Source organism: Chenopodium quinoa, unplaced genomic scaffold (genome assembly GCF_001683475.1).
Source record: "Chenopodium quinoa cultivar QQ74 unplaced genomic scaffold, ASM168347v1, whole genome shotgun sequence".
Taxonomy (NCBI): domain Eukaryota; kingdom Viridiplantae; phylum Streptophyta; class Magnoliopsida; order Caryophyllales; family Amaranthaceae; genus Chenopodium; species Chenopodium quinoa.
In genome coordinates this window covers 615247-635714 of record NW_018744240.1, presented here as the reverse complement: position 1 = coordinate 635714, position 20468 = coordinate 615247, and the positions used below count along the sequence as shown (strand labels likewise).

The window sequence follows — 20468 nt, the reverse complement described above, 5'->3', positions numbered from 1 at the left end:
GCCATGATGCTCCGTACTGCTCGACCTTTGCCAATGGTGACAGGAAGAAGGATCTTCCCATCTGGATATGACGAAGAGCCATTAAATCCCGATATCGGGTAGGGTATCGGAGTTAGGTGCTTGGCCTCCATCTTCAGCTGGTCAAATGATCCCTGAAAGGGATATTCGCCTGCTACCGCCGTCGACGAGGGTTCGCCAGACGTTGCAGTTTGCAATACCCATTACTATCACGAATGGGTCATCATGGGGATACACCACCCCCTCACAGTCTTCGGCTGTGAACAGAATGTTCGGCACCAGAGACTGAGGCGCCTGGAGCTCAGCATGGTTGATTTGGTGGGTCAGACCCCTCAAGTGGCGCTTCACTGCGCTCCGAGATACTCCTCCAGAAATAACAAGAATGTCAAGGGTGTCCTTGTCTTGCTGCTTATCTTTTTTCCGGAGAAAGTCAAGGTCTTGCCGAGAGTCTCTCTCGGCCTTCTTTTCCTCGCGGCGATCCGCGAGGTATTTCTTCATATAGCCCTTCCGAACCAAATCTTCAATCTGATCCTTCAGCTGAAGGCAGTCCTCGGTGCGATGTCTAGGAGATTCATAGAACTCGCACCATCGGTCCTTGCCCTTCTGCTGATGCCATGGTGGCAATGGTCGGGGCTTCTTGAATCTCCTCTCGTCCTTTGTCGTGATGTAGATCTTAGCACGAGGAAGAGTAAGGGGAGTGTATGAATCGTATCGCCCAGCGTAGGGACGAACTTTTCTTTTTTCGGCTTGGCGGCCGAGGACGGTTCTAAGGCCTTGGCCTTCCCTTTCCTCGACGCCGGAACCTCGGACATCTGTCCTTTAGCTTTCCCAGCCCCTGACTGGGACTGACTTCGACTTGTTCCACTCTTCGGCTCAGATAAATTTATCCGAGGCATCTACAGCTTCCTCCAAGGTCTACGGGGGATGCATGACCATGAAGTCTAGGAACTTTCCAGCTTGAAGACCGTTCCGTAGTGTAAACACGACAAGGCCTTGATCCAGACTTGTAATTCTGGATGACTCGCTGAAACGAGTCAGATAATCGCGGAGGCTTTCGCCTTCGGCTTGCTGCAGACCCATCAGCTCTGCAGTTGTCTTTTCTCGGCGGTTAGCGATAGAAAATTTGCTCTTGAATTTGTTGGAAAGATCATTCCAACCAGAAATAGAGCCTTCTTTTACCCCTATGGTGATCCACGATTGTGCAACACCTTTTAAGGTAGTTGGAAAGTACTTGCACCAGGTAGCCTTGTACCTGGGGTTAAGATACATGTGCCTCTCATAGGAGGCAATATGGTTCTTTAGGTTCGAGGTGCCATCGTAAGTAATGTGCGCCGGTATTTTCACCGTCGGCACATGCTCTTCCAGTATCCAACTCTGGAAGGGCGAACTTGTAGGGACCATAATGGCTTTCCCTCTTTGCCTGGCTGGAGGGACCTCGCTTCTCCTTCTTAAAGAGGTGGAAGTGGTTTTCGTCCCTAGTCAAGACAATTCGGGGTACGGCCCGGTCTTTTCTGGGAAAGTGAGGCGGTTGTGCACGTCCCCTTCCCTTGCGCCTAGGCGTTCATGAACGCTTCGGCAAGCAGACTCCTCCTTGTTCGTGGAGGTAGTATTGCTGCTCCGGAAACTCATTGCGTCCTGAGTTTTGGAACGATCGAAGAAGTGAGGGTTCTTCTTCCTTTCCTTGTTGGAGTTCCATGTGTACTGCCATTTCTTCCCGAGCTCCTTGTAGGATAGAGCTTGTCCATCCTTCTCTTGCTCGATTCTCCTTCTCAGGTGTCTCGGCTGTTGAGACGGAGGCTCGGGTGGCGTTAGTTGTGGCTGAGCCCCTTGGGCTTTAAGGAACTCCATGCAGACCGCCACGGCCCTAGCCACATCCTCCGTAGAGGTCCCCAGTATAGGGGTTTCTTTCGGCTGGGACCGAGATCGTTGGTTGCTGTTTGGTGGGGGACTCCTCGCGTTTGACGGCTTAGGTGAAACCGTTGGTTGTCGATTTTGGTGTGAGGATGAGTCCCCTGAAGCTTCCCTTCTCTAAGAATTAGGGGCTCTTGAAGCCTCCCTTTCTTGGGAATGGGGAGCTTTTGAGGAGGGAGTGGACGGTTCCGGCGATGGTGACACATGCTGATGCTGCCTCACCGTGATCAGGTCTCTTTCCTTCCTCTTTCTAGCGCTTTTGGCGCTTTTGCCACATTTAATCATGTTTTTTCGCTAGGAGTGTTGGATTTTTGGCTTAGCTTTTTGTATCCTCCCCACAGACGGCGCCAAATTGTTTCGGGTAAAAATAATGGGGCCTTCGACAGGCCCTTTTAAGGTGGAGAAGACTGATCTCGGTCCAAAGAACACTGGAGCCGAGGATTTCCTGCATAACAAAGAATACGTAAAACCGGCCTCGGGAGCTATGCCGAGGAAGACCCCTTCGATGCCGAAGTCAGTACTGTGTTTTAAAAGAGAGAGAATATGCTATACAAGAGATTTTGTGCTTGATGCTGATTGTGTATGAATGTTGTAAATGGAATAAGTTTGGCTTTTATACCTTTGCTTAATTGATGGATTTGGGCCCTTGAGATCAAATGGGCTTGCCATGGAGACTGGACCGTTGACTGACTTAGCATTTAGACTGGAGAGTTGAACCTTGTCATTGGGCTTTGCATTGAATCATTTGTGGACTAGGCCCAATAGGAAGTTATTTTGGACCCAAACAGTATATAATCTGAAAATTTATATGAAATACAAAATTACAAGCTTTATCATCATGAAATCATAGAATAATTGGTTAGCTTAGTAAACATGTTTAAACTAGGGGTGAAAGTTCGGTGTTCGGTTTGGATTATGGCCCAAACCGAAGCCAAACCGAAATAATTCGGTTTTACATTTTTCAATCCAAATCCACACCGAATTTTAATTCGGTCCAAACCAAACCGAACCGAATTTCTGATTAGCAAACCGAAACCAATCCATAAACCGAATTTTTTACCAGATGCAAATTGAAGTATAAGAAAACTAAGCAATCTTTATAATTATAAACATAAAATTACACAAACTAAACTGAGAATTAATTACATACAATCAACCATTATAATTTTGTCCTCCGATTAAAAAAGAAATTAAATAAATAAATCAGATCTTCTGCTTCATGCATTCCTTCAATAATTTGGCTCAAAACCTCAGATCTATTCATTTCCTAATATAATTTCCTTTGAGTTATAAAAAAATTAAATAGAAAAATAAAATCTTCTGCTTCTGCACCTCTTTACTAATATCATTTCCTTTGAGTGACTGACCAGAGAGGTGGTGGTGAGGAGACGTGGTGGTGGTCGGCGGTGAAGTGGTGGTGATATGAGGGAAAACGAACAATGAAACACGAGTGGCCAGCGAACAACTTTGAGATACGTTGAGAGCACAAACACCGAAACAAGAACTGGTGGTGAGATACCTTAAGTGGACTTCTAGAGTGGTGGTGGACGGACAGATTGAGGTGGTGAGGGAGAAAAGTGGGGAAATCTAGGGATTTGGTGAGGAAGGTGCCGAGAGAAAGTGAAAGGGAAATGGGAAAAGAGGGGAACAGTTTAGGGTTTTGGATTTACATATGTAGGAAAATGGGCTGGGATTAGTGGGCTTAATAAACTTCGGTTTGGTTTTCGGTTTTCGGTTTTTCGAATCCCAAAACCGAATCCAAACCGATATATTTCGATTTCCATTTTTTCAAACCGATCCAAACCGAAAACCGAAAAAAACCGAACCGAATTGCTTATTCGGTTTGGTTTGGTTTGGTTCGGTTTTCGGTTTTTATCCAATTTACTTTCACCCCTAGTTTAAACCCTTTAAATCATGAAAAATCAACACATAAACCCTATTCTAAATGAATAACAAAATCTGAAATTTAAAACCCAAAATAATAGTTCATGGAATTAGAAATTTACAATCTTTATAATGGGATTAAACATCAAACAAATCATCAAATAGATAATTTAGAGCATGAGTTTTTTTTTTTATTATAACAAGAACAACAAAGGAGGAAGAAGAAAAGATGGAAGAAGAAGAAGAACCACGGAGCAGCGGCTAGCTGGCGGTGGTGCTACGCGGCAGTCTGCTCGGCGGTGGTTTCTGGCAGTGGGTAGCAAGCGATATTTTTTTTTTTCTTTCTCCTTGAGTGTACGTGAATGAGGGGAGTAGAAAAGAAGATGAATGGAGTAGTAATAGTAGTATGTAAGTTACCGGAATTCAAGGAGATTTTTTTTTTTTTTTTTTTTTTTTATTTTTTATTTTTTAAAAAAGAGTACCAAAATTAGGGGGAATATGGAGAGTTTGTGGATTTTCAAAATAGAAGAATGGGTTTAATACCTTGGGTTTTATTGTGGGTTTGGGTCCAAAATGTATGGGTTTGGGAAAATAGCTATTTGGTTAGTCCATTTGAAGAGAATGAAATCAAATAATACTCTCTTTGGACAATTTTCATAAAAATGCATAAAACCTTTGTTTAAATCGCATTAAGATAAATTATTCAAGTATAAAATATTTGCTTAAATTATACCAATATAAAATATACTCATAATTAAATAAAATACAAATATAAATTTCATAAAATTTTGGGGGATTACACATGGTAAAACCCAAAAGATAGAGGTGACCTTGTTTTCGTTTTAGAATGTGTTTCGTGATTGATCGACAAGTTAGCGAAGACTTTTGTGGTGGTGGCGATGATGGATTTCAGCGACCAAACGGGAAGATCGGTGCGGTGATGGGTTTCGGAAAGGAAAGGGGGATCGAAGGAAATGGTGCTTCACCAACGTGAAGATGGAGGAAGTTGGTGGTGGCAGATGGGTTTCATTAAAGAAAAAGGGGAAGTATGTTTTTATCGGGAAGAAAGGGGAATGATCAGACTCATCATATGAGATAAGTCTGCAATTTCATGAGTTGTTAATGGACAACAATTGCTTTAATTTATGATAACACTAAATCAACGAACTTCATTAATTAAAAAAAGATCAACTTGTATTTCCTTGGGTTTTCCCTCAATATTGTTGAAACAAAATAAATTTCCCTTGTGCACCGATTTAAAACCTACCAAAGTACCGTCCACGTAGGATTGGTCTTTGATTCAGCTTTAAACCCCTAATAATATTGTAAGTAGCTGCCTTTGCTGGATTTTCCATGCATATTGACCTTATTTTCTGGCATTGACCTACCTATATGCCTCTCATGTGACTTAAAAATATTACTCCGTATGATATTTGCTTATGATGCTTATTCAATGAACATATCAATAGGTGATATTATAAAAGCTTTTAGTGTAGTAAAAAAAGATAGTAAATAGTGAATTTGGGGAGCTTCGAGTCTATGAATTGTTTTGTATGTAATTATATCAAGGAAAATTTGACATTTGCTACCAGCGAAAGCACCTTATGTCACATTTGCTACCTGTTTAATTTTTTTATTTTACTTTACTACCACCTAAATTTCCTAACTATATATTTCACTACCAGATAACGGTTTCTGTCAATGTTGTTGTTAAGTGGGGCCCAATATTTCATTAAACAATAATTTAATTAATTAAAAAAAAAACTTAAATTTTTTTTCCAACCACCTCCACCTCTCCCCTCCCTGTGCCAGCGCCCAAACGTTCCCCCAACGTCGGCGAACCCCACCTCCTCCATTTCCCTTACCAACCACCCTTAACCCCGGCGACGCCCCAAACCTCTTCTCGTGGCCGGCGCACCTGAACCCTTTCGCGCGGCACTGCCCTCTTCCCCTAGCCCCTAAACCACGATCCCCCACCCCGAAACCCCTTTCCTTCCCACGAAACCCTAGAAAAACCCATCCCCTACCCTTAAAACCTCCCAATCGCTCCTCACTCGGCCCCGAAACCCTAGTGGCTAGGGTTTTCGAAGGTGGAGGAGGAACGATTTGGGGGTTTCAGGGGTAGGGGATGGGTTTTCCTAGGGTTTCGTGGGAAGGAAAAGGGCTTCGGGTAGGGGATTGTGGTTAGGGGCAAGGAGGAGAGGCGACAGTGTGCGGCGCTAGAGTGGAGGAAGTGGTTGGGCTTGTACAAAAGGAGAGAGAAAAATTGATGGCGGCTTTGGGGACGGGGTGGGGGGTGTAGCGATGGTAGTCGCTAGCAAGGCGAGACTTAGCGCCAGCGACGAGAAGGGGTTGGCTGGTCACCGCCGAGGGGAATGGGCTGGTCGGTTGCCGGCGAGGGGAGGGGTGGCAGTGAGGCAGCGTTGATGGGGAAAAGGAGGTTGGACGGTGGCAATGAGGATGGCTGAAGATGGAGCTGTGGCTGGAAGGTGGCAGTGAGGTGGCTGGACAGTGGTTGGGCCCCACTAACGGAAACAGTAATAACATAAGACAATAGGTAGTGATATCTATAATTTTGGGATTTGGGTGGTAATAAAGTAAAATAAATAATTAAACAGATAGCAAATGTGACACAAAGTGCTTTTGGAGGTAGCAAATGTCAAAATTTCCTTATATTAAATATGTTTTTATTGTTTTATTAGATATTCTACTCACATGTCGTACATGGGTCTATCAACATGTTTTTAGTTTGGAATTTACTGATAAACTATACATTCATAATCTCTTACGAATAACTGCTAAGTACGTATATGTTAATTCGAAAACGTAATGCGCATCATAATCTCTCAAGTTCATCATATACTTATGCGTGTTGTTGTCGAACAATATAAAAATACTCATTCACATATTACTATAATTTAAAGTATGTACTACGTACAGTATTTTTATTTATTTATTTATTTTTTTATCTTGAAAATAGGATTGTTGCTTTAATCTTGACATTTTCTTTTTTACCGAGACCTAATAAACTAAATTTGCTTCAAAAGGGAAGAATTAGCAGCAACGTTGCAGCCAAAACACTCGGTCTCTTTCTTCTTAAGCGCGGGTTTTTCATCTTATTCTTCCTCTCTTTAAATGGCACTTCTGCACAAATGAGTCTAGCATTGTCATGGCGGCATCTCTCAAATTAAAGCCCTCCTTTCGTAGACTCAAATGCCTTTTTCCACCACTGGTTACTATTTCTCTCTCCTTCTCTCTCTTTCTACCTTTTTATGTTCTTTGAGGCATTTCGTCGAACACTTTCTGGGTGTTATATTTTTCATGGTTGTAATTTTTGTTTAGTTTTTGTTTCAGAGGTTTTGTCACACTATCACTGAAAAGGGTTCAGAAGCTGAGTTTTTTGAAGAGTTGGGTCCTAAAAAAATGGTTGCCTCTGGTAATTTTTGAGTTAAGCTCTATCTTTCAGCACTTGAATTTATGTATATGTTTATTTCTCAAGCTTTATAGATGCATAATTTTTGCTCAAATTGTAGGTTATTCTACTTCCTAGTAATCTAGAATATGACCCTTTGATTTTATTTTGATGGGTGTGTTAGTTTTGATTTTGGGTTTCATTGTGCCCCGAGTTAGCTAGATTTTGATGTGCTGTATGTATCTTCTAAGAAGCAATGGTGAATAATAATAGTATTCAATTGGGAGAGGATTTTCTCCGTCCATAACAACGATTTGCTAGGTTGCTTTTGTTAAGAGTGAATTTTTGATTACTTTTTTTACCCATCTTTTTTGTTTTCCCATTTTCCTTGCGTCTCTAGCTTGTGTTTTCTTTATTATATATATGCAGCCTGTGATTTGGTGTTTCTTCTTGTGTGTGTTTGGGGGATGGGTACCCCTCGATGTCTATTTGCCGGAACTCATATCTTTCGTATTTTATTATAAGAGAAAAGGAACAAACATGTTAGAGTATGCCTTGAATTTGTTTGCTCCCTACAAATGACCCCATGATCAACAAGTTGGGCCTATTCTCAAGATCAATAAAACTTTCTTTCGCCTTCCCATGGACGTAGGTAATCCATTGTTAGTGAACCACGTAAACCTGTGTGATCTTATTTGTTCTTCGCTAATCTTTTTTGCATCCGTCATAACAAGACATGAGAGGATTGCGACTTTACTTTTGTTGGTAATGGATTGTACTATATATTTCATACGTAAAATATGATTGACACATGTAACAAAGCTAATCGATGAATTAATTTTGATGCGATCACCATGGTTACAGATGTTGACACTTCAAAATGGAAAAAGATGGATGCAAGGGAACTAGGATTATCATTGTCGATGATACCATATGGATCAAGGACTGTTGTTAAGATTCTACAAAGTGAAGGTTACTCTCTTGATTGCTTGTACAAAATCTATTTGTTGGTCTTCAATGGACTAAATTAGATAAGGCGGTATTAGTACTTAGAAGGTTTGGGTTTTCATCTAGTTGGCCCTTCATGTTTATATGAGTTGTTAACTTGTTACTTACTATCATACTGATTTAATATGGAAGTATTGGTAACAAATGGAATTTGACTTCCTGGGCAATCACTTAGAAACCTTCAATTTCTTTCTCTGTGCCGCATTTTGATTTTTCCTCATGACTGGTTTGTTGTGCTATAATGTACTTATCATCCTTTCTCTTAGCTATTGGCTTTTCATTGATCACCACCTTTTTTTTTTATTTTTTTATTTTTTTTTACCCCTTTTCTTTCGAGTCTTGCATTGTGTTTAGATGCTTGGATCGGGTGCTTGAAGCTAGTATTTTGTCAATGATATTGAGCAGTTTGGTTTATAGGAAATATGAACATTGTACTTCTGGTGCTTATTAGTTTATTTTATTTCACTTTTTGTTATATGATTTAGGGCCTGTTCTCTTGAGCTTATTTTCAGTTAAGTTCATTTCAGCTCAGCTCCAATCAGTTCAGTTCCTAATTTCCTTCTCTCATAAATAATTCATTTCAACTTTATTCAGTTGAGTTGAGTTCAGCTCAGCTCCAATCAATTCAGTTCAGCTCAGCTCACCTAGTTCAGTAAATCAGAACAGGCCTTTATTGTACTTATGGTGCTTATTAGTTTCTTTGTTCAAAGGTTGACATGGATTCATGCTGTAGCAATGTCATGGAAAGTTGTTATTAACTTCGCAGCAGTTGTCTGTTTTGCAAATCTATGCCTATATTATGGGATATAGCCCTGAATTTATTTGAAAATACCAAAGTTGTCCCCACCAGCCACCACAGTTTGTACTTGGGGGCTTTTTAGTTCAAAATTAAAGTTGAATAATTACAAATTTCCCAGCAGTTCCATCTTTGAATAATGTGGTAAAAATATGGCTTAGAGCTATCATAAGATCTTATGGTATGAGAAATAAGGGATAAGGCTTGAACGTAAGTGTGGGTATGAGTCCGATAACAATTTGAAAGTTTTGACGCATGGAGTCAAAGCTGAAAGGATAATAGGAACTCAGAACTATTTTACTCAGACTCGGGAACCCATTTCCGACACGGGTATGTGTCCGAGTGTCCAACTCGTTTTTTTTGTGAATATTTTCCATAATTTTGAACCAGAAAGTGTTCTACCCATGTCCAAGTGTCGAGGGTCCGACCTGGGTATTTGAGATGAAATGAAGAGGGTCCGAGTAATAATGAACATAGACTCAGATGGTGGGAAATATACCTTGACTGTTTTGTACTTTTGTTACACAACAGTCATGATTCAATACTTTTTGTACTAATGTACATTGGGAAATCTTTATTGATAAGTCATCTTCTGATTAGTTAATCTCAGGTCATGATGCTTACTTTGTTGGTGGATGTGTTAGAGATTTACTACTGAACAAAATCCCCAAAGATTTTGATGTGGTCACATCAGCAAAACTCCGAGAGGTGATGTGACGTTTAGTCTTAACCTCATACTTGCGATTCATTCATGAAGAATTTATTAGTAATTTTCTCCATTTGTCTTTTCTTGCAGATCAAGAAAAAATTTGATCGTGCTTTTATAGTGGGCCGAAGGTTTCCAATATGTAAGGTTCATGTCAGAGGTTCTGAAGTTGAGGTTTGTAATTTCACTTCTCGCCTTCCAGAGGATGTTTGTGTTTTAAAATAGCCACTTGAATGCTAATGGTCCTGTCTGGCTGTCTGTACTATCTCGTTGCATGGTTTTGGTCTCCAGGTATCTAGTTTTGAAACAGTGACAAGCCATGATGGAGAGAAAGAAGAAGCTCATCTGCCTGAGATGCCAAAAGGTTATGATGAAAAGGATCTCATGCGCTGGAGAAATTCCTTGCACCGAGATTTTACCATCAACAGGTAATAGTCATTTCTTTTTCTCAATGTTACGTAGACTTTCCGGGACATCCAAAGAAATCCATGTCAAGACAAGTTACCTTCTTTGTAAGGAGCTTGGCTTTGGTTTATTTCAGCTGTCAACTATGACTTGAGCTTCCTCTGATGATAAAGTGTTGAACTGTTGATAGCGTGTAACTTAAAATAGTTTAACTTGACACAAGACTCTACATAAGTGCAGCAATTGGTCGCTGAGGACACTAAATTACATTTTAATATCCATAAGAAGGTTTTGCCTGCACTGATGTCATACAAGTATATTTTTGAATTTCCAATTAAATATACACGTCTATCACAATTTGAACTTTTTTTCACCAAAGGTATCAGAGAGCTATGAAAGAGCGTTTTTGCTGAACATACCTTGCCCTTGTATATGTGTTCAAATCTAGGATAAAGTTCCTTTAGGGTATCTATGATTCATTAATTCTACAGTCAGAAGTCCTGAACATAAATCTAATATCTTAGTGTCACTGAAGAATATGTGAATGTGACAAACTATTTTAATTAGATTACAATACAAAAAAAATGACAATTCATGTTTTCGTTTTCTTTCCCTTGTTATCTACATCATCCTCTCTTAGAAAATACTTGACTACAAACTCTAAGAAAAGAAGATTGAATGTTAGCTTGATGACAATAAGGCATCCAAAGCAAAATAATTGAGATAACCATTATGTGGAATGGAAAGAGTTAAGCCCTGGGTAGAGATTGTTTGGACAAACATGATGGAAGAGAGTTGTGGGCACCAAATTGCTGAGATCACCAGGATCTGAATTCTCAATAGTGGAGAAACAGATTCTTCAAAAGTTTTTTCTTAAAATCATTGACTTATTCACATCAATATTTTTTTTCTGGCTCTGCACCCTTTTGGACATCAGTAATTGTAGGCTGTAGGGGCGGATCTAATGCACACTATTTGAATACCTTATGCTTATATATATATATATATACACACACACACACACATATATACACACACATACACACACACACACACACACACACACACACACACACACACACACATATATATATATATATGTAAGCATAAGGTATTTTGTTCTTGTTGCGTCAAGTTGTCAACAATCAAGCTTGTGAGCCTCCAGCATCAGGAGTCATTTTTAGTTCTCTTTACAAGCTTCTGAAATCTACTTCCTTGTTGGGTATTTTCTTTCTCACATTGGAGAGGATATTGTCCATTCATGCTGTAATATATGAAGTGTATCACAGATCTACTACATACCCATAGGTATTATCCTCTAAGTGAAAAAAGTTAGTGGGTGGTGTACTGAAAAGGAATCTATTATATGGACTAATTATTCCACTTGTAGATGTTAAACCCAAGCAATGAATTAAGAAATCAAGAGTTAAGTGCTGTGCCACTAAACAATTAAGCATCATTCATATAGATTGACTGCTTAATCGAGAGAGGGAGGGAGTTATAGTCTAAACACTACTGAGAGAATAAGAAAATAGTCTAGTATTTCAATATAACTGGAATACTAGTGTAAAGTGATGTAACCTAATCAAAATACCCATAAGAATAGATTCGAGAAATTCACAATATATACAATAAAATACCCCTCAAGTATAGAGTACAAATCTCTCTCTCTTTATTTTTTTTACCCCTTTCTTGCAGTCTGGTCACAATGCCAAAATCTTGGATTAAGGCAAGTTGGACACAAGATATGTGCCCATGTATGACATGTAGTGTTTGAAAAGGCTCAAGGTGCACTAAGGCAGTAGGGTCTTAGATCCTAAGTGCAAAGTGAAGGCGCAAGGCATGTGGTTCAATGTAGTGAGGTCAATTCTAAAAAGCTAAGGCTCTGTGTGTAGAATCAGGTTGTGGAAAAAAATAAAAATAAAATTAAAGCAGCCATGGTGCCTTATTGTGCCTCAATGTGTCCTTTTGCGCACTTTAGCACATCTGTTTGCGCCTTAGTCTGTCTCATTGCGCCTCATTGAAATGCCTTGTCAGGCTTTTCTAAGTGTCTTAGGCTCCAGTGTCTAGACATGCGTTTCAAACACTGCTGGCACCCTTACCCAAGCCCAGGTAACATAGTTTCTTCTTACTTTGGGTTCTATTAATTTTGTTTTGTATATGACTTGCAAGATTCTGAATTTTTGTTATTGTTTGAATAAATCTATGTTGTTTAAGTGTCTATTCTTTTGCATGGACGTTTAGAGAAAATTAAACTCCCCGACTTATCTTTCTTGTGATCGTTTGCAGTTTGTTCTATGATCCATTTGCGCAAAAAGTTTATGATTATACCAACGGAATGACAGATTTGTTGTCCATGAAGGTACTTTATATTGTAGTTTTTGAAGTTGTCATCTTCATTTGTCATGTTCTGTGTTATTAATGCATTTCCTGAATATATCATCTCAGCTACGGACTCTAGCCCCTGCTCAATCTTCATTCCAAGCAGATTGCGGTAATATACTCAATACTTAGTAAACTGATATATTATTGAAACATAACAACCGTCATTGAATATGAGTTCACATCTTATTGTGCAGCAAGAATTTTGCGGGGACTAAGAATTGCTGCTCGTTTAGGTTTCTTGTTTACAAAAGAAACAGAGAAAGCAATACAAAACCTCTATCTTTCTGTTAAAACCTTGGATAAGGTATAATAAAGGAATTTGGCCCTGTGCATTGGGTCATTGGCATATTCTTTCAAATTTATGCCTTTAAAAGCTTTGTAGTAATTAGTAAAGTGACTTTTTGCCAAAAATAATTCTAATGTGGGATTTTTGTATTACCTTCCATCTTAAGTAGATTGTCGTGAGATGAAAGTTGCAGTATCAAATTGTTTGTCCTTTTTTGTGTCGACACAGGGGTTGTTTAAATTTTTAATGGCCTCTAATCATCAATGTACTTCTCTTCCTGCAAAATACCTTTCATTGCAAAGGAATTGTTAATATTTTTTTTGAATAAAAAGAATTTTAATTAAGCAGACTGCTCATTGTTAAAATTCATGGTGATTTTAATCTGATAGAAAGTTTCTCCTAAACTTGTCTTTCGGTGATTTTTTTTTTTTTTTTTACTTGTCTGGATTTACTGTTACTGACTCTTTGATTTCATAGGCCAGGTTAATGATGGAGATGAATTATATGCTGTCATATGGTGCTTCTCAGTCTTCCTTCCTTCTTCTTCAGAAGTTTAAACTTCTTGGGATTTTCCTTCCATTTCATGTAAGTAGATAAAAACTTACTTGTGTGCGGTGCTTATATTGTCAAAGTGAATATGACTGATTATTTGCATGTTTTCCAGGCTGCTTACCTTGCTGATCAATCTCCTGGACAAACTCCTGTAATGTTGATGGTATGTATAAAATCAAGCAAGAAGTATGGGCTTTACATTTATTGCTCTCCTTTTCTGGTTTGTAATTAGTGCTAGGTACAATGAGCATCAATTGATAGTCCAACATCATTATACATTTGAATATTTCATGTATACAATACATTTATGCTATTATGCTCGTTGTTCTTTATACTACTCCATCTTATGCAACAAATAAGTTATCCTAGGTTGTACAATCATTTGAAAGCATAATGTGAATTTTTAAGAAAATGTACACGTAGTCTGTAATCTGAAAAATTAAATAATAAGTACAATAAGGTTTTTTTCCCTGATATGTGAATTTGAAAGCAATGCTCCCTCTATTTTGTAATAATTGCAATATTAGGGAGGGCACAAAGTTTTAGTAAAATTATAGGGTGGGGACCAAAGGGGGAATTTTAAATTATAAATTATAGTTAGTGGGGATATATATAAGTGTTAGTAGGAGAGAGAAAATAAAATATTTGTGTAAGGTGGGGTCTGTGGGAGTGAAAAATAATAGTAATATATTAGTGGATCCTTACCAAATAAGGAATTGTTGCAATTAATATATAATAGATGAAAAAGAAAGTGTTGCGATTAATAGGAAACGGAGGGAGTAACAAAAACAACTACATTTTCCCAAAAGTTCGATTAGCTGGACAATTAGCTTGAATTCCTGAAACTTCTTGTTACACCTATAGTTTAACTTATTTTCTATGGCCTTAGGAAGCTCCAAATGAAAAATTCAACACAGAGAGCTCGAGTTTCTGCAATTGTAATAGGTACTCATTTCTGACAAAGAACATGGCTAAATCATCATTAAAAAGCTTGACTCATTTTGTTTATTTCTAATCTGGAAGCACCGGCTGTTGAGGATTCTGTTAGGCTGAGAAATGCTGGAGAGGTCAGTGGAAGAGGTTTTCCCTTTGCTAATGAAATATGATGATGATATAGTATGGTTGCCCAAGTTCAAACTTTCTTGGATGGAGTCAAATATTGAGGTTGAGGCTGACATATTGAGGTGCAAAAATTGCTGATGAAGGATTGTTCTTGTAGAGGCTTAGAGTTATTGGTAGTGATGTTGACTACACCATCAGTAGCAAGATGTTGATATCTTTGATGAGGACATGGTATCCTCTAGTTGATATCTTTGATGAGGACATGGTATCCTCTAGTTGAGCTGATAAGCTTTAGGGAAAACATGTCAATTGACCTTGCATTAATCTGTGGAAGCATTACAATAGATATAATTTTGAGAAGATGAGCTCTAAATGAAACCTAATCGTACATGAATTAGGCAACCGACTATACTAAGATTAGGAAACAAACCCATAAGTACATAAAAGATACCTAAATAAATCCACAATATGATCAAATTAGTTTCTCTGTAGCATGGTTGAGAATTGGGATATTTATGAATTAAGTTGTGCAAAAGGGATGAAATTTCACCTGCATCAGATTTGTTTGTCCAGCAGTATCATAGCTTTTCTTTCAGCAATGAATGTGCAGCACTGCAACTGACCTTGTTGACAGGATGGACGTTAAGCTTGTTTATCCTGGTGCCAAGAAATTAATGCCCTTGACTCAAACTTGAACTTGAATTAGATTGTATAAAACCAAGGATAAATTCTGACGGCTACGATCTTAGAAGAGGTTTTTTTGAACAGATATTGATTTATTTTGTTTCTCCTCTTCCCCTCTTCAAATCATTTGTGGAGAACCTACACTTATATTGTCTCTCCCTTAATTTTCTTCTCTTAATTATTATACTCACCATATGATTGCGTATTTGACCTTATTTTTTGTCTTTGAAATGAAGCTTTGGTGATTTGAATTATGTAGATTTTTATGTACTCCCTCCGTGTTTTTATAAGTGTTACACTTTGAATGACACCTAGTTTCAGGCAATTTAATTGACTTAAATAAAATAAGAGGTAAGTGGGGTAGTTGGAGTGTTAAACAAATTGTAAAAAAAATAGTGGGGTTAATAGTTTATTGAAAAGTAATGAATGTATGAGGAAAAAAATAATAAAAAAAAAAAAGTAGTAGTGGGTTTGGGGGGGGACTATGAAAAGAGAAAGATATAATATTAAATGTAGCTTTTTGCAAAGAAAGGAAGTGTAGCACTTATTAAAACACGGCCGCATTTGGTAAGTGTAACACTTATTATGAGTTTAAAACATGGAGGGAGTATGTTTTGCGATTCTTTCTTATTTGACATTCATTTTCCTGTGCAGAAATTGTTCTCTAATCTGGATAACGTGATTTCATGTGACCAACCCTGTGATTCTGTCCTGTGGTGAGCAAATATCTCTTTCTATGCTTGGCTTCTATACACCACTGGTTGGTTATCTTTGCGAAATTCTGGCTCTTATGAAGTAGTTGGATAAATTTGGAACATGTCCTTTGCTGCTAGGTGCTAAACAGGAAAATTTTCTCTTTCTTTTGTCATGTGTGGTAAATGTTTTGTACCTGGCACTGCTGGAGAAATTATATAATATACACAGGAGAGTGACTGGCACTGCTTACTCGTCTGTGGCTCTTCCTGCTAGTCTGGTAGTTATATCTTGATATTGTTTTTAGATGGAACTATTCAATATAAATTGTATTTTTGCTGGTGTCTGTCTTATTTATGTGATTAGGTTGCACAGTAATCTCTTTATAGCGAAGTGCTTTTGTAAGGGTCTGTGGCGCAATGGGCTAAATTAAGACAAGATATGGTGATTGGGTCAGGTAATAAGGTGGTTTTTAAATTGCGCAGAGAGAGAGAGAGAGAGAGAGAGAGAGAGAGAGAGAGAGAGGGGTGGGGGGAGGATGAGGAAGGAAAAAGAATGGGTGAGGGAGTGTGCCTGTAGCTTGTGGGATTGAGGGGAAAGAGGGAAGGAGAAGTGAGGCTGGCATGGCTAACCTATGCTGATATGAACCTAAATCTTAAATGTAGTAAACTCTATTAATACTACAGTAAGCTAGCTGGAAGTATAATTCAATCAATCAAAGCCTTAATCACAAAATGGGGTCGGTTACATGACCAAAAGTGATTATTCCGTATAGTCAACCACAAAAATCTTCCTCCTCCATCCCTTACAATCAAATACCGTATTCTCATGCAAATCCATTTGCTTTATATTCTTCCTAACTCCTTCCTACCAAGTCATTTTCGATTTCCCTCTACCTTGTTTAAGCTCTCCATGATCCCACTCTTCTACTCTTCGTACCGGTGCACTTGGGGTCTCCGTCTTACGTGCCCGAACCAACACAGGCGATTTTTCCTTAGTTTGTCTGCAATGCTTGCAACACCCACTTTCATGCGAATAATTTCATTTCTGATTCTATTGCTTAGAGTGTTCTAGCACATCCATCTTAACATGCGCATTACTGTAACCAAGTCAATTTTGGTCTCCCTCTACCTCGTTTAAGCTTGAAGTAGAATTGTTGACATAAAAAGAAGGGGTGAGGGAGTGCGCCTGTGGCCTGTGGGAGTGAGAGAGGAAAGACTACAAAGAGGGAAAGAGATGAGAGGACACGGCTAGCTTTCTTATGCTGTGATATGAACATAAATTTAATAAAGTGAATTCTTATCAATACAGCTGAAAGCTGGAAGTATAATTGTTGACCGAAAGGGTTAAATCATTATGTGAGTTGAAATGCAAGCTGAAATGTAATTGCCTCTTCTGTGTGCAACAGGGTAAGCTTGCTGGTTTTCCACCTTGCATTGGTCAATAATCCTCAAGAAGCTTTTGTAGTTTGGACCTTCTCATCTCTTCTGTACCATGGCACATGGGATGAAGGTGTAAAAGCTGCCAGAGAACTTTCTGAAGGGCATGTTAACTTTACGCCAGAGATCTTTAATTTTTTTGATGATGTGGCAGAAGAGGAACTTGCGGAAAGAGTTTCTGAATTTGCTTCAATTGTGCTTGACTCTATTGGTGCTTTGACTGATTCCAAAATTCTTCGTAAAATCATGGCTCGCCGCTACCCATCATCTCCATGTCCTGCTGCGGTAAGAAATTAAGAACCTCTCTTGCACTAGCTTGCGTTTGCCACTCTTACACACCACATACTTCCTCCGTTCCTTTTTAAGTTGACACATTTCTTTTATCCTGTTTGCCAACGCACAAGTTCAACGATTGATATCTCTAATTATCAATAAGTAAATATTATTTAAAGTTGACATTATGAAAGTATACATTGAAAAATAGGAAAGTATTCTATCAAGATCCTACATGACTATGTTTCATCATAACTATAAGTCACAAAAGGTAGCAAGGACAGATCTAGGATTTTGATATAGACCGGGCCAGTTCACTAAACCTTATTCATAAAAAAAAGGTAATGAGAAATATGAATTAGATATTTATAGCTTTTACCCACCCAAAAAAAAAGAAAAAAAAAAAAAAAAAGAAGAGGAATGAAAGGCTGACTGATTAGCATTTTGAACAATAAATGTTATAGCAAAATAATAAGTAGTAAAACATAATGAGGAAATTGATGTGGGCTACTAGAGTCGATCTCCAAACCAATTGGAGCAAAATGCATGCAAAGAATGAACCAACTTAGTCAAGTCAATTTTATCGCAACTCACTACAATCTAAATTACATATACTCTTATTTAGGATCATGGGTCGGGCCATGGCCTGGGCAGGCCACCCCCTAGATCCGCCTATGAAAGGTAGTCAATGCCAAATGTTAAATCGTGTCAACTGGAAAAGAACAGAGAAAGTAAAATATTCAGTATGCTCCCATTCTGCAATTGTTCAGAAATTTTCAGAGGCATTTTTTAAAATCTCCTGTTCATTATGACTCTGTAGGTATTTATATCAAAGAAGGCTGGTAAAGCAGCAACTGCAATTTTTGACGTGCTGGAGGGCAACATTAAGTATCTAAAGAAGAAAAGGCATTGCTATGGCATTGATTACGAATTGCTTGGGAAGGGGGACATAGCAGAGACCAGATTTGTTCTTGGTAAAGTTATTATGGATACAATGAGGGGTGGGATTACCAACTCCAGAACCAAGCTCCTTTCAGAGAAGAAAGATGGCTTCCATAAATCTAAAGTAAAAGTTGAGCAAATGGAGCTAGGGAGGCCAAATTCAAAGGATCCCAAACATGAGACACAAATTTGCAAGGGCAAGTCAAAGCGCAATACAGATGGTCCTGATGATCAACTGCACCAACAAAGTACTAAGAAACTGAAGCAGAGCAAGAGCACAGATGCTCCACAGGAGCTTGTTAATAAACAGTTGGATGAAATTTTAAGCTGCCAAAGTATAGCAAAACGAAAGCAGCAGCATAAGAAAGAGGTGGTGAAAGATGTCAACAATTTTCTTTCACTGCCGAAAGACATGCCACAGCAAGATTCTAAGCTGGAAATTAGACAGCACAAAGAAGCCGAGATTCCAAAGGAGATCCCTGTCATGCTAAAAAAAGTACCCACGATGGAAAAACAGCTCCAAACACTGGATCCAAACGAGATACTTCATGTTCTAGAGACTTTTCCCACAACAGAGAAACAACAGGATGCTGTGGTTCCTGAAGAGATGCTGGATGTGCTAGAAGATGCATCCAGTATATTAAAACAGCACAAAACTCAGGCTTCTGTCAACGTGTTGAATGTATTAAATCTCTCTAACCTTTTCGAAGGAGATGAGGATCCTAGCAAGCCTTACCGTAAACCAAAAAAGCAGCCAGCTGCAGGAAAGCAATGTCAAAATGGGTCTAACAAGAAAAAGAGAATACCGAAACTGTCGAGCATTTTTAAGTGAGTTGACATGCTCTATGATCGATCACCAACGCTTCAGAGCTCAAGAGTTTATATCACGATACAGGTTTGTAATTGTATAAACTTTTCTGTTCTCTTGCCCAGAGAAAGGGGGGGGGGGGTGAAGGGGAGATTATATATTACTGTTATAAATTTAGAGTTTCTCCGGAAATGGGACAGGGTTGTGTAATATTGGTGCCCCCTTCGTAGATTCAGGAGTTTCTCTCTTTTACTGAGATGCCATTGTATATCTTCTTCTTTCTCCTTAATTAATGTTTCTATGGAATTGTTCTAGTAATTTCCTGTAAATTTGTTTTACTGTTTGGTGCAGGGCAATGCAGGCTTTGAGGAAGGCCACCTTGCAATTCCAATTTCTAGTTCAGTCCGTGTCTTCAGCCTGTTGCTATGCGAAGGGGAAATAGAAATCAAGCTGCATCTCTTAGTTTTTATTTATACACAAAGATGTATAAATTAGTTTTAGTTATGGTAGGAAATGAGTTAGAGTTAACGGAATCAAGCAACGGAGATAGGTGAATAGTGCATCAGCCTAAAATCATTTCGGTGCCTTGATATAGATGAAACATGTACCAAGTAAATGGTGCAATGTAAACCATTAAGGCACATGTGAAAATTAGTTTGTGGAAAATTATAAAGATACGTTATATTTGCTTTTCACTTTAGTGCTTTTACATAATTTTCAAATATTGTCAACACCCTTTCTCAAACTAGTTAAAAAGCATACTACCTTATCTACTAAGGTCTAAAATTGTGTGGAAACTGTCTATCAAGGTCACTGTATGTTTTCAAATATTTGATTTCATACAACTAAGTAGCTCAATTGTCCACGAATAATAAATTCCGAGTTTTTGTGAATTTAGAATGGCTCTTATCTGTCTAATCACAATTATATGTTACAATGATGATTTGATATATAATTAGTTGTATAAAGGTTCAATGTGGATCTTTCATAAAATCATAATTGTTCTGAAGAAAAACTTTTTATGCATATTTTGTCTATAGTCATGAAGGGTGATGGTGTAAAACAAATTTGATTTTTAAACTTTACCAACAAAACTATTCAGGAGGTAGAAATTTTATGCATTTTACAAATTTGATTTTTAAACTTTACCAACAAAAAGTTGGATTGTCATGGTAAATTGGCAATAATGTTGTTATTATTATTA

At 38.3% G+C, this 20468-nt stretch overlaps 2 protein-coding genes across 2 annotated transcripts; one reads left to right on the top strand and one right to left on the bottom strand.

Moving 5' to 3' along the window:
- Positions 1-141: 141 nt before the first annotated feature.
- LOC110694773 lies at positions 142-1419 on the bottom strand. The gene is made up of 2 exons (XM_021871943.1): positions 984-1419; positions 142-830 (listed from the first exon to the last, which is right to left on the bottom strand). The coding sequence occupies exons 1-2, from the start codon at positions 1417-1419 to the stop codon at positions 142-144; spliced, it is 1125 nt and encodes a 374-aa protein (XP_021727635.1).
- Positions 1420-6758: 5339 nt separating this feature from the next.
- LOC110694689 lies at positions 6759-19959 on the top strand. Its single transcript, XM_021871853.1, has 15 exons — positions 6759-7045; positions 7168-7249; positions 8090-8197; positions 9640-9737; positions 9826-9909; positions 10027-10163; positions 12430-12502; positions 12589-12634; positions 12720-12829; positions 13289-13396; positions 13476-13526; positions 15764-15825; positions 17211-17526; positions 18335-19351; positions 19616-19959. The coding sequence occupies exons 1-14, from the start codon at positions 6983-6985 to the stop codon at positions 19286-19288; spliced, it is 2292 nt and encodes a 763-aa protein (XP_021727545.1). The 5' UTR covers positions 6759-6982; the 3' UTR covers positions 19289-19351; positions 19616-19959.
- Positions 19960-20468: the final 509 nt, after the last annotated feature.

Coding starts and splice junctions, on each gene's coding strand:
- LOC110694773 (XM_021871943.1), bottom strand. CDS start 1,419: ATGGTCCCTACAAGTTCGCCCTTCCAGAGTTGGATACTGGAAGAGCAT. Junction 831..983: donor CGTGTTTACACTACGGAACG/GTCTTCAAGCTG, acceptor GCTAAAGGACAG/ATGTCCGAGGTTCCGGCGTC.
- LOC110694689 (XM_021871853.1), top strand. CDS start 6,983: ATGGCGGCATCTCTCAAATTAAAGCCCTCCTTTCGTAGACTCAAATGC. Junction 9,910..10,026: donor TCAGAGGTTCTGAAGTTGAG/GTTTGTAATTTC, acceptor TTTGGTCTCCAG/GTATCTAGTTTTGAAACAGT. Junction 12,830..13,288: donor CTGTTAAAACCTTGGATAAG/GTATAATAAAGG, acceptor TTGATTTCATAG/GCCAGGTTAATGATGGAGAT.